Genomic DNA, 13,507 nt, shown 5'->3' on the forward strand with positions numbered 1-13,507 from the left:
GATTTCGTGGATAAAGGAACCGATCTGGCCACCCTAGATCGGTTGTATTTTGGATTGAGATAGGAGGTTTCCACACAAAACAAATAAATACAAAGAGAGTTACGTTGCTTGCAGCCATCATACAATTATTTTTTGTTTAATAAATGTAAGTCAATATTTGTTGTTGCCATACATATAATCCAATTATATATCTGTAGAAGGAACATAGTAAAGAAAGTGCAACTAGCAATTTCAAATTGCATAATAAACGTAAGGCGATTTAACCAGCAACTCGAGGTTGTATACTTATACTTAAATACTGTACACTTGTATAATTTGACAATTTCCTTATGGTATTGGTCATGTTTGCAAAAACTGATATGACTATCTAGGCGTGTTCTCGGTGCTGTCATGCGGATACTGAAGAACTGCGCACCATAACATTTATGGATCAATCGTGTCATATCAGTATGGATCAACTTATTTCAAATGAGTTCTAATTCGTGACGTTAGGGTACTGAATTGTTCGATATCCAGGACAATATAATGACCAGTAAATGCCATGGAATGACCCCTGGTGGGATCACTCCAGTTCAGCAGATGGTGTCATCTTGCTCAGGAGCAATCCTCACCTCACTCCTCGGTGAGTTGGTTCACCTCCTCTTATAGTATAATATTATATTATTATGTTACTCTTATACATTGGAGACCGAGCCCCATGCTGAAGGCTTCTGGGTTCGATCTCAAATGTCCTCTGCCTGTAGCAACATAACCTGAAGGACGTCGCTTTGGTTAAAATAATCAACTCAACTACTTTAGTACTTATTAATGATTCAATCCTAATGACTGTCTCTGGTCGTTTCCTGAGTACATGCGTAGTAGGGTATCTAGTAGCCTAGTATAGTAATATAGAAAGTATAGAATAGTTTAACAGTGTTATTCAAGCTAAGAAGTGGAGTGGGATTTAATTGGCATGTGTGCATATGATTAACGCATATATATATATATGTGTGTGTGTGTGTGTGTGTGTGTGTGTGTGTGTGTGTGTGTGTGTGTGTGTGTGTGTGTGTGTGTGTGTGTGTGTGTGTGTGTGTGTGTGATATAAGGAGACATATAAAAAGATGGATTATTGTGCAGACGCTCATATTCCAGGTTTTGTTTTTCAGTTACACCTTTGGATGTTGTGAAGATCAGACTTCAAGCACAACATAATCCATTTCTCAAAGGTATATTGAATATAGGTATATTGAAAATCTATGTTTTACAATGTGACCTGATGTTACATGAATATGATTATATCAGAATATGGCATTATTGGGAATTTCTTCTGACAAATGTGCTTATTCTAAGTCGCTTTGGATAAAAGTGCCTGCTAAATGCCCTAAATGTAAATGTAAATGAGATTATTCAATGACTTGTCCACCTTTTCCAGGCAGATGTTTTGTCTACTGCAATGGCCTCATGGACCACTTGTGTCTGTGTGAAAACGGCAACTCGAAAGTCTGGTACAAGGCTCCTGGTCATTTCAGCGGTACACTGGTAAATTATCCTAATTCAAATAGGGGTTAATCTCCCTTCAGTAATGTCAACTACCCTGCCTGGGGTACATTGTTTTGCATTGTAGGCTGCAACTAACGATTATTTTAATAATCGATTAATCTGTAGATAATTTTTTTGATTAATCGATGAATCAGATGAAAAAATAAACATTTATAATTGCCTCATCTTTATTCAAAAACTGAACATTACTTCAAATTCACAGTGCAGACTGAAGTGTAAAAACACCAGGTTATTGCTCCAACGTCCCGGAACTATCAAAAGTAATATTAAATGATAAAAAAATAAAAAAACACAACTGGGATAACGCAAAAAAAACATACAGTGTATGATATACATTTATATACAGTATATAAGGGATGTTCATGGTTAACCGGTTAACCGATAAGATCTTTATTGATACCACTATTGATACTTTTCTATTATTTTGTTGAAATAGAACTTGGATTGTTGCTTTAATTGCTAATAAGATGATCATAGCTCAAGATAGGACCTTAAAGAGGTCATAATTCCATCTTTACTATCTATTTTGTATTGCTGGTAAAACAAGTTTTCGCCAAATTCTCACTTTGTGTTGCATTTGAACACATCCATCATATTACTGAGCCGACCTGAATTTTTGACACAGTTTGCTACTTTTTTTGTAAGCTATCTAGCTCCTGCCGATTTTAACATTGATTTAAAAACTGGATTACTATTTTTAAGATAACTAGCTCTATATCCTGCCGATTTTAACATGGATTGAAAAACCTGGATTACTATTTTTAACTGGCGGGACTTTCTACACCGTCCGGTTGTGTGATTACTACCGCTGCTTTGAATGACTGTTGATGCACGCGGTGCCGATTTCGAGCCCGTCTGCACACCGTCTGCAGCAGCAGCAGCTGAAAAGAGTTTTTGGTTGGACTAGACGGATACTGAGTTGAAGGAGTTTTTTTTAACCCAAAGACAGTGAAGCTACAACACTTTTATATAGGCATACAGTCCAGTGTTAAGATATGACCAAAATCCAAGCTGTGGTCGCTCACACCTAAGCTCGCTGTGGGCGTGCATGAACCATGAACCAACCTGTTGGCGGCATAGTCGGCGGATGGCTCTAAAAGCAGTGCCGCGCCTACGAGTGACGTATTAATCGCGCGGCTAGACTCAACGAATCGATGACCAAATTCGTTGCCAACGCTTTTAGTCATCGATTTGTTGTTGCAGCCCTTTTTAGGTTAAACAGATGCTATTGCATGGTTAATCTCTTATTGGCTTATATGGTTACCCGGTAACCTGCTGATCATGCACTGAAGAGACAAACCTGTCCTCTGCATATTGAAACTGATTTGCAGTGCATTTACTGGGGAGCCGAAGGGGCCAGGGGAAGGGGCCAGGTCATTCAGGGCCAGGGGAGCCAGCACTGGCCCTGAATGACCTGCAAGCATTAGTATTAAGCATTAGCATTTTTTTTTTATTGCTTCCTATGATTCAAGTTGTATTATGCCTATGATGACCACTATCCTATGCTATGCTTTTCTTTACACATGTATACCGTCTCTGCAGGATGCCTTTATTAAAATTATACGACATGAAGGAATCAAGTCCCTCTGGAGCGGTCTCCCTCCAACCCTGTGAGTCTGAACTCTACCGATGCACACAACCACAGAACACATGTATTGGGTTGCTAGGATTGGTGTGTGCCAGGATTTACTTGAATTAGTCTGTTGTGTGTGATGCAGCGTGATGGCCGTCCCGGCGACTGTGATCTACTTCACATGTTATGACCAGCTGTGTGTGGCCCTGAAGGCCAGGATGGAGGGCCAAACGGAAGTGGCTCCTCTCTTTGCTGGAGCTATCGCTAGAGGTGAGCGCGCATCTATGGAACAATGCTAAACAGGATAGAATCATTTCTTTATCAATTAAAGGGGACCTATTATGCTTTTTCGACTTTTATGACCTATAAACGTTGTTATAATGATTGATAGTCATGTTTAACCATACTAAATTGTCAAATAATGACGTACATGCATTTCAACGTATTCCCTGCTAACAGTCTGGGGTGGCTGTGCAGAGCGCTAAACACTCGGGACAAAGTTTGCATTCACTTGTTCACATTTCCGGGAAATCATCTACCTAGATGCATTCCTGCCGCCCCCCCATATGCCTGGTCAAATCTGCCGTGCGCGTGCTTCAAGGAAGGTAACCAATCACAACGGAGTTGGGTTGGCAGGAGGGGGGGCGAGGGGGCGGAGAAGGACGAAACCGTTTGTTGACAGAGAATGCTGAAAGCGCCAAGATGAGAGGAAGAGTTTCCCGAAAATCTACATCGTTTTTTGTGCATGGTTAAATATGACTATCAATCATTATAACAACGTTTTTAGGTCATAAAAGTCGAAAAAGCATAATAGGTACCCTTTAAGATATTTCTTGATGTGGAAGAATCGACTTTAATAAGGTAAATAAGGCAGGAACATCACATGGAGATTCAGATCTAAATCTAAACTTTTTAAATGTACCATTGTTTGCTCACACACAACGTTAACCCTTCCTATGGTCCAGATGTGACACATGAGGTTATGTAAAAGGTTTCCGCCCTTCTTAAAATGATCCGGCTTTTGTGTTACCATCAGATGGTCAGGGACAAATAAATGCCCCCCCAGCAGAGTGAAAAACCAGGTACTCCATTCAGATACATGCAGGAACCAGAAAGGGCTAGGCATCTGGCTCAAGGTAGACATTGGGGTGTGAATCCAAAGCCTTTAGGCCTAACCAGCAATCCTGTCTTATTTCAGTAGGCTCGGTGACGGTGATCAGCCCCCTGGAGCTGATCCGCACCAAGCTCCAGTCTCAGAAGCAGTCCTACAGGGAGCTGGGCGCCTGCATCCGCACGGCGGTGGAGAGCGCCGGGTGGCTGTCTCTGTGGAGGGGCTGGGGCCCCACGCTGCTCAGGGACGTGCCCTTCTCCGCCATGTACTGGTACAACTACGAGAAGGGGAAAGCCTGGCTGTGCGAGCGGAACAACACCACAGAAGCCACGTTTGCCATCACCTTCCTCTCTGGGGCTGCATCTGGTGCTGTGAGTCGCTCGAGTGAGCTCTAACCACCCAATCAGAATTAGACACTATTTCATAGTCAAGTAATAATTCAAGCATTTACTTTGTGTGTTCTGTTTCAGATTGCCTCTATAGCTACTTTACCATTTGACGTGGTCAAGACTCGACGGCAGGTCGAGCTTGGAGAGTTACAAGCACTGAATTGTAATTACACAATTAGGCCTCTGTTTGTTCATTCTTTATTGGATTTTGATTAGTAATGGAAGGAAGGCAACTATTTGTTTTTTACAAAGTCACCCTCAATAGAGCTGTGTGTTTTGCTAACCAGCAGCGTCTCTTTCTTGTCAGTGTCATTGTGCAAGAGCTCCAGCTCCACATGGAGCGTGATGAGCAGGATCGTGGCCGAGAGCGGCCCTCGCGGACTGTTCGCAGGTCGGTACTGATACGAAGCTTCAGCCACGTGATTTGATCCACCGATGATCTGCCAACCCTTCTCACCTCAACCTCTCGTTAACAGGCTTCCTGCCCAGGCTCATCAAGGTGGCCCCGGCCTGCGCCATTATGATCAGCACCTATGAGTTTGGGAAGGCCTTCTTCCACAAGCAGAACCAGGAGACCAGACTGGTTCGGCTTCAGCCTGGCAACAGCTGATTCGCCCCCGCTCCTCAGTGCATTTGCTTGACTGATGCAAAGCCCATGTGAGCCCATGTTGCCTGAGCTGGTCCTTTGCAAGCGAGTGCCAAAAGAAAACTATTGCATATATTTAGATTGGTTTTGTTAATGAATGACAGGTATATTTATCATGATTTGATGATCAATGCATACCAGTTAAGAGTCCTTCTGAGTCGGGTATGATGCAAGCTGTGATTTATGTAGACTAGTTGATGCAGACTAAAGAACCTCCCATTTCCCTGGAGAACAGGGAAATAGGGCAATGGCAGCAAGCAGTGAGAGCAACCATAAATGGTTTCTCTCACTGCTTGTTGTCAATGCCCCATTTCCTTTGATATATGGGGGAGTGGAAGGGGCAGACGTTATGAAGATACCACTGGACCACACGGTCCATTATGAGCACACGTCTTTGAGTCTCATTCTATTTTCCAAATCTGATTAGGTTTAAATTAAATAAATGTGTTTTTCTTTACTCAAGATGTTTACATTTCTAACTTTTAACACATAATCAATAAGCAAAGTATAATTTGAATATGTAATTGAACATAACAGAACATAAACGTGTTTATCCCAGAATGGGCTAATCATATTTATAATGATAAAATAGTAAGGAATCAATATCATAGCAATCGACTTGGTTCACATTTTATTTCAACAGACAGAAAAAATAAATAAGCACATTCAATCAATCTAGGTGCAAATGGCCGCTGTGATTAGCTAAAGGCAAAAGGTAGAAAGGTAAAAGTTCACTCTCCAAGTACACAACTGGTCATAAACCCTGTCCTAACAAATCTTTATATGTGATGGCAGCACTTCATTTATTAAGTTACTCCTTCAGGACAATTGGGTTAAAAAAAACAACTAAGAATAAAGAAAGTTATATATAAAAGCAAAAATGTGTAAATTTCTGAATTAAGATAATACAGTCAGTGCGATCACCTCCCCAAATTATAACTCGGAGTATCAGGGCTTGTGATATTTACCTGAGAACCAAACAGTTCAATACTTCAATAGACAGATAAATTGTTAAATGGCTGAAAAAATGCTGAGTCAATCCAAACGAGGAGCACAGATAAAAGAAACAGTTTAAAAGTGGCCAAACAGAGGGGACTTTGTAGTGCAACATCTGATATGGGAACAATTTTGCAATATGTCCCAACCTCAACACCTTTTTTTGTTAAATTATTTTTCCCTTAAATAGCTCGTCGGTAGTAAAAAGTTGCTGTGCTAACTTTGGATTGACTTCAATGTTTATCTTTAAGAAAAGATAGGCGTGAGGAGACAATGTGATGAACCACAGATGACAACACCAATTAACCACGTCAAATAAAGCCTCCCACAAGGTGTCTTACAGCTGAATGCAACACAGAACATGTGGTTAGAGATCATCTCAACACTATTTATTACAAACTCTACATGCAAAGGCAGATTCTTGCGCACCATCACCTTTACAGTCACCATGGTTTAACACCCCTTGAGTCCTACTTGTCACAGATTCCAACACAAATAATACCACTCAGATCAGTGGAACCATTGTTTTTGAAGATTGTATGAAGGAAGGCCTGACTGCTCTCCACGTGTCCATCTCCTAGGAGGGGGTCAGGCCTGGGGTGCTTGTCTCTGTGGTAGGACTGGCCAAACATTCGCTGGATTTCAGGCTGGCCAGAGACTTATAGCTGGCTACTGAGGTCAAGGAGCCACACAGACCTCGCAGAGAGGGCGTCTCCTCCTTAGCTGCGTTACAGGGAACACAAAGGGTTAACCATCATCATCTCAGGGACACAGGGTCCATTAGCCGTTACCAACGTGCTGCTGCAGTCCTGCGCACCGTGATGTGGCCAGTGCTCCCCGTCGGGCCTGGTCTCCGCGCCGGGGCTCTGCGCAGGGTCCAGAGACGTCTGGGATAGACTCATATTGACAGACAGCTGCTCCAGGCTCTGGAAGCTCTTTCTGCAATGAGAGTACAGAGGGGAAGAGGGAGGTGAATATTAAAGGGGACATATTATACCACCAGGTGTGAGTGTGATTAGCCCTTAAGCCGTTTTGAAAGTCTGCCCCTTCTGACATCACTAGTGGGCGTGTCCACTTAGATCTGTGCAGGATAGATGAGTAACGTTTACTTCAGTCCACTGGGTAGGCTGGTAGACTGATCTATCCAGCACTGATCTATCCAGACTTAGATCTATTGAGACAGCATGATAGGACCTGGTTCACCTACTCCTCCCACGGCTCCGTGCTTTTCCTGAAGAGCAGGGTATCCAAGGCAACAGCGCTGGCATCTAAGGTACCAGGAGAGGGCCACTGATTAGTCAGGTGGGCCGTCAGCTCCTGTCTGGAGCGGAGGTCGTTGTTCTTCAGGACGGTCCTGTGGAGGTAGGGGACTGACAGCTTTGAGTGACCTGATTCTACATTGGTTTGTATGGTAATTGGTCCTTTGTGAACAGGAGAGAGACAGAGGAGTGGGTGGAAAAGGAGGGGATCACCCCGCCAAGACACTGATTTCTGAATGATTAATATTAGTCACATTTTATTTATTCACAATCTGTAATTTAGGGAGAAAGGCTTTCTGCATGTTCCAAGACGGGCATAGACGCGAAGAGATTGATCTGTCCGTCATGATTTACCTCAATTAGAAAATCATGTAGATTATCACATTGTAGACATGTGATTGATATTTAAATGTAAATATCGATCAAAAGGGCTTTTAGAGGTGAAGATATCTAAAAGCACTGAAAATGCAGAGTTTAAAAGTTGAAATTGTCCACATATTTTAAGTGTTTGTGAACAAGCAGGCCACAAACACACATGCACCTCAACGCCCCCAGCTGTGTTCTGAATGTCAACTCCACATTGGACCTGCCGTCATACCATCTCCAGCCAGCCATCAGTGAGGTCACACGAACACAGTTGTCCATGCACGTTCCAACACACGCACTGACGGATGCACACACGCATGATGCACACACACAGGAAACAGAGCACACTTACAGTTGGTTCTGTAGCTCGAGTATAATGTATTCAAGCTGCTCCTTCTCCATGCTGTGAGATAAGTGTGTGTCTGCCAGCTGCTGTTCTAGAGCCGAGTTGTTTGATATTGACTTGGACAGTTGGACTTCACGCAGGCGGACCAGGTCTTCCAGGTAACTCTGAGTTGAGATGAGAAGGACACACACAGACACACGACGGAAACAAACGAGCATTTTAACAACACCACCTACAGCACAAATTTTCTTGAGAAGCTGATTTTTTATCAACGTATATGCACTGCTTGTTGCACCTGCATTAATTCTCCAAAGATTATCCCGACCTTTACCTTTTTGAAAACCGGAATTATTTAACTCTTGACATCATTCAAAGTAAATGTTAAATCTGGCAATCATTATCTGCACATGATTGCATCTGATCTGACACACACACACACACACACACACACACACACACACACACACACACACACACACACACACACACACACACACACACACACACACACACACACCCTACCTTTTGTTCCAACACCATGCGGTACTTTTGTTCGAGGCGTTTGCATTTGGTAACCAGGCTGCTCTGCTCAGTAAAGATGTCGGCTGCCGTGGCCATTTTGTCAGGAGTGCTGCTTTCACTGCCACTGCTCCCAACAGTCCTCATCTCGTCCTCATCACTACTGATACTGTCTGCACTGATGGACGCACACACACAGCATAGCACCATGTTAGGGCACTGTCTTGTAATTCTGATTTAGGAGTATGTTGGCAGTGAGACTTGAAAGCCTTTTGTTTACTTCAGGGTGAACTTCAGGTAGGGCGTGTAGTCGATCACAGAGGGGTACGCTCCATCTAGCCCCTCTCCTTTCAGACAGAAGCTGAAGAGAAAGGACATTCAAATGGACGGAAATTAAAAAGGAAACTGTTAGTTTTTTGTATGCACTAACCCCCTATTCAATACAAGATTGCATCAGCTGATTAATCACATCTATTACAATAGTGAAGGGGATTCTATGGTCTATATTCAATCTCTGATTATCAGATCAGATACGCACAAGAACGCTGTGCGGTAATGGAGGTCTGCTGTGAGGGTGCTACCTCAATTAATAGCTGTAGTGTTAAGAAGCTATTTAGAATTCTATTTTTTTTGCCAATTTCAAACATCCTGGACAATTTTAAAAAATTAAGGTCGGTTCGGACAAACAAAAAAAAATCAAACAGTCATGGTAAAAAAGATTTTGACATGTAACCCAGAGAGGCCTTTGTGATGACAAAACAGCAAAAAGGGGGTGAATTACATCAGCTGTGCCCTATACCACGAAGCTCGCTGAACATACCCAGGCTTTCTTGGGAAAACCTGGCTCGACAGAGCCGCAACTCGCAATCAGAGTTAAATGGTACCACGAAGCTCACTTTAGATTCAATTAGTTGAACCAGGTTTTCCGCTTTAGGTTCAGTGCGCGTTCACGTGAAAGGGGCGTTTTTTGCGTCATTTTTCTCACCTTTACGATAGATCAAGCAGTCTATGAGTATAAGTGAAAAGATTCTGCATATTGTCTGTAAAATAACTATGCCAAATGCAGAATTGTTCGCCATTAATCCAAATAGAATGATGATGATTTAAAAATGCATAAGCAACGTCCATCCTGCCTTATTCTATCATTTAGGGAATTCACTTTAAATACACCCTATTTAAGCAATGTATCGCATGTTTTTGGCCGCTGAGAGGTAGCGGCTGTAGCGTAGTGGATTAGTATAAGACCCGAACGCCAGCCACCGGGGTTCAAATTCGCCGGTCTATCATCATGCATTTTACCCCCATAGATGTGTTGCCAGCACGGCCTTGAAAATATGGGTTGAAGTTCGAAATAAGCACAAAAATATAATTCCATAAGTTTTAGTGAATAAGTATTCCATATGCATGAGAATTAGGACTTTTTAAGCTTCACATATATTTCGCGTCACATGGGAGTCGAACCCCCCGCGCAGGAATTCAAGACTGACGCGCTACCTCCACTCTAGCACTCTGTCACTGAGACACAATGCGCAACAGTAATCATTGTCTACATAAGGTCCAAAAGGACGATCAAATAACGAACACCCTCTGATGAGAATCTGTATCTCTCATGAAGAACCCCAATTTCGTTGTTTGCACAATGACAATAAAGTCTGAAATCTGAATATCGTCAGACAATGCCAAGGGATCGGTTCTGTCCCGTAAAACCCTTGTCTCCGGAGAAGTGCGCCGGGGTCCACGGGAACACCCACAAATGGTGACGCCATTGTCAGAGGAGGGGCTAGGAAGCTGCGCACGCCGATTTAAGTAGCCGATCTCCGGCTAGACTAAGCCGAAAAACTGCTCCCGACCAGGTTTGGTTGCGAGCATAAGTCACCATGGTGATACAGCGACGCTAAAAGAGATCGACTTTCGTGGTACAACTAACCCAGGCTTGGAGCTCAACATACCTCGCTAACCCTCTAAGCGAGCTTCGTGGTACAGGGCCCAGGCAGAACGACAACAAGAACTGCACCTGAAGTCTATGGTGTTGAGGCCAATCAGGGTGTCAGCCAACAGGCCAGCCTCCTCTCCAAGCATGATCGCTCCTTCCTCATAGAACCTCCTGGAACCAACATGTTCAGACCCAGATGAAGCACTCACATAACCAACAATGTCTCTGTCCAATGGTAAGATGGGACATAGGGGTATGAGGAAGTTTAAACAGTAAAGTCTTTATTGTTACCGGCTTAATGCCAATATTGGTATTGCATGCTTTTTGTTTACAATATACCATTAAGCTGGCACTTGCATGTGTACCAAGAAAAACCAGACCTGGATGTTTTAAACTCCCGCAGGGCAGTGGAGATGTATTCTGAAAATCTTTTCTCCATTAGAACCACCCTGATCCAGGCCCTTCCCTGCACACATGTAGCACGAAAGAAAGAAAGAAAGAAAGAAAGAAAGAAAGAAAGAAAGAAAGAAAGAAAGAAAGAAAGAAAGAAAGAAAGAAAGAAAGAAAGAAAGAAAGAAAGAAAGAAAGAATTCATTAGGATTATCTACCATCATGAATGACATCAAATGGATAGAACCAATTAGTATGAATCAGTAACAGCACCCAGACCCTACAACCCTGACCCTGTCCTACCCTGACCCCCCACAGATGGACCAACCTTTGTAGTAGAGGGTCCCACGGCAGCCTACCTCACTGCATTCGAAAGAAAACGTGCGTGACTCTTGTTGTCTCTTGTGGCGTTTTCATTAGACAATAATTTATGAACAGTACATTTCATGACCACAAGGCTCAGTATAATGTTCGACTGTGCAACAAAACGGTCGTACTAAGTCTGCCTCAACCCCTGACAAAAACAACCACAAAAATAATACACCATTCACAATAGAGTGTTTGTGGTGTGTCTTTGTGTGCATGTGTTTGTTGCAGTTTGGAAAAAAAAAAATCAGTTGACTAGAGGCAAGAATACCTCATATTTAGTTAACATTCCCCAATTTCCCCTGCTTTTCTGCCTTGCAATATTTATTCAAAGAAAAAAAATCACATTCACAATGACTCATTCATTCAGGTCATTCTGTGGACTCTTTAGTCGTGATGTTTACCTTCGCCCGAGACGACTGCACATTCTCCATGCTTTCAATGCTACGTATGCAACTGTGTGGGACCTTATTGCAGGCCACTTTAACATAATCCCAGAAGGTTCGGGTGCTCTCATAGCCAAACCATGTCACCTGACCTGAGAGTGAGAGTAAAAGAGAGCGAGAGACACAGTATTAAATCACACATTTAGACTTCATATCTCCTGTCTGTATTGCACCTGTGTAGCGTGGGTCTAGTTGTTAAATAATAATAAGAATGCAGTTACTTGCATCCCTTGGGATAATGAAGGATGATTGACGTGTACTGGAGTGGTCTGTACGTTACCTTTGAGCCTGTGACTGAAAATGTGCTCCAGGATGGAAACAAAATTGATAAATTCTGGAGACGAATCATCTATCGTCTCGAAACAAGAGCGGTCGAGCAAGGTCTTCACAGAAAACCTGAGTATGAGAACATAACCGGCCCAGCTTGTCACCACGCAGAACGTGTTGCACAACGACAACAACTACAACAGCAGGAATGATCCTAAATATAAAACACTAATCAATATAATTTCACCAGCTAGCGCCTGGAATTGATAGCATATCATCTCCAGTAGAAGCAAGATGCTTTAATTTACTATTTGGCATTAAGCCATTTATCTAGTTAGAAGTGCAGCCCACCATGTGCACTGACTTTACCTAATAGGGGTTTTGTCAATTAGGCAGAAATCAAGAGTAAATGGACAAGGTTGAGTGTACTGTATTCTGATGCTCTTCAGAAGCAAGCTCACTGCTCTAATCCAACCCATGCACATTTGATAACGAAGCCGTATTTGGATTGGATATACAGATGCATTAATGGGAAGGCGGACTACCATAGATTGACTAATGATGGTCAGGTAGCATTTACCTGTGAATGGGTGCTGCGTGGTCATTCTAAATGCAGGGTGTGGATAAACTTTGTGTGTGTACGAGATAGGACATATATACATATATATATATATGAAAATGAGAGAGAGAGAGAGAGAGAGAGAGAGAGAGAGAGAGAGAGAGAGAGAGAGAGAGAGAGAGAGAGAGAGAGAGAGAGAGAGAGAGAGACGATGTGAAGTAGTATTTACATAGCAGATAGCAATATTTCCCTTCTGCTGTGGTTTGTTTGTTGATCTTAAAACCCCAGAACCAATTCTGTTAACGTCAGAGAAAGATATCTGCGTGGGGGAGATAAGTGGCTGATGTCATCAAAATGATGCCCTCGCAAGTTGGATATGAATCCCCATCAGCTAACATAATGCTCATTCTCACAAGACTTGACCAATCACCGATCGTCAACATATTTATAATTGATGCTTACCTGCATACAGTAAGAAGATTCCTTCTCTCCACCGCTCCGCTGCGGAAAGATCCCCGTTTGCGGGCGAGATGCAGCCCCAGGCTGAGCGATGCCATCCCCGGTTCCGCTCCGTAGTCCCACTCCGAATCAATGTTGGCCGATAACGCAGTGGCTGGTCCGCCGTTCACTGCATTAGAACAGGACCGAGTCAACGGGCCCGGTTCTGACGATGATCTATAGTCAACACGACTGACGTTCGCTCTCTTGCCAAAAAAAAAATGAAAGGATGGTTTGAATGGGAGTGGTTTGTTATCAGGTTCGCCTGTTCCGTGGCCTGTCCGGCCCCTCTGTTAGGCTGAGG

The 13,507-nt window shown here is 43.0% G+C and overlaps 2 protein-coding genes across 4 annotated transcripts; one reads left to right on the plus strand and one right to left on the minus strand.

Moving 5' to 3' along the window:
• The first annotated feature begins 104 nt into the window (after nucleotides 1–104).
• Nucleotides 105–8,177, plus strand: slc25a40 (solute carrier family 25 member 40). Its single transcript, XM_056602382.1, has 9 exons — nucleotides 105–622; nucleotides 1,146–1,205; nucleotides 1,412–1,518; nucleotides 3,082–3,149; nucleotides 3,258–3,382; nucleotides 4,311–4,594; nucleotides 4,694–4,775; nucleotides 4,920–5,003; nucleotides 5,089–8,177. Exons 1-9 carry the CDS (start codon nucleotides 526–528, stop codon nucleotides 5,220–5,222), a joined length of 1,041 nt encoding a protein of 346 aa, XP_056458357.1. The 5' UTR covers nucleotides 105–525; the 3' UTR covers nucleotides 5,223–8,177.
• rundc3b (RUN domain containing 3b) lies at nucleotides 5,858–13,507 on the minus strand. Of its 3 annotated transcripts, none has more exons than XM_056602380.1 (11): nucleotides 13,168–13,507; nucleotides 12,160–12,275; nucleotides 11,838–11,971; nucleotides 11,058–11,143; nucleotides 10,759–10,848; nucleotides 9,025–9,105; nucleotides 8,748–8,922; nucleotides 8,232–8,389; nucleotides 7,462–7,522; nucleotides 7,072–7,193; nucleotides 5,858–6,977 (listed from the first exon to the last, which is right to left on the minus strand). In XM_056602380.1, exons 1-11 carry the CDS (start codon nucleotides 13,260–13,262, stop codon nucleotides 6,974–6,976), a joined length of 1,122 nt encoding a protein of 373 aa, XP_056458355.1. In that variant the 5' UTR covers nucleotides 13,263–13,507; the 3' UTR covers nucleotides 5,858–6,973. The 3 variants fall into 3 exon arrangements, with proteins under 3 accessions (XP_056458355.1, XP_056458354.1, XP_056458356.1); XM_056602379.1 differs by having other exon boundaries at nucleotides 7,462–7,608; nucleotides 13,168–13,501; XM_056602381.1 differs by lacking the exon at nucleotides 5,858–6,977 and having other exon boundaries at nucleotides 7,113–7,193; nucleotides 7,458–7,608; nucleotides 13,168–13,501.

Source organism: Gadus chalcogrammus, chromosome 11 (assembly GCF_026213295.1).
Source record: "Gadus chalcogrammus isolate NIFS_2021 chromosome 11, NIFS_Gcha_1.0, whole genome shotgun sequence".
Taxonomy (NCBI): domain Eukaryota; kingdom Metazoa; phylum Chordata; class Actinopteri; order Gadiformes; family Gadidae; genus Gadus; species Gadus chalcogrammus.

Bases quoted from the DNA above. Each gene is read 5' to 3' on its own strand.
- slc25a40 (XM_056602382.1), top strand. From the start codon at position 526: ATGACCAGTAAATGCCATGGAATGACCCCTGGTGGGATCACTCCAGTT. The intron at 1,206-1,411 runs GTATATTGAATA...CACCTTTTCCAG, and splicing joins ACATAATCCATTTCTCAAAG to GCAGATGTTTTGTCTACTGC. The intron at 4,776-4,919 runs GTAATTACACAA...CTTTCTTGTCAG, and splicing joins AGAGTTACAAGCACTGAATT to TGTCATTGTGCAAGAGCTCC.
- rundc3b (XM_056602379.1), bottom strand. From the start codon at position 13,262: ATGGCATCGCTCAGCCTGGGGCTGCATCTCGCCCGCAAACGGGGATCT. The intron at 9,106-10,758 runs GTGCAGTTCTTG...CTTTCTCTTCAG, and splicing joins CTCAACACCATAGACTTCAG to CTTCTGTCTGAAAGGAGAGG. The intron at 8,390-8,747 runs GTAGGGTGTGTG...ATCTCAACTCAG, and splicing joins GCATGGTGTTGGAACAAAAG to AGTTACCTGGAAGACCTGGT.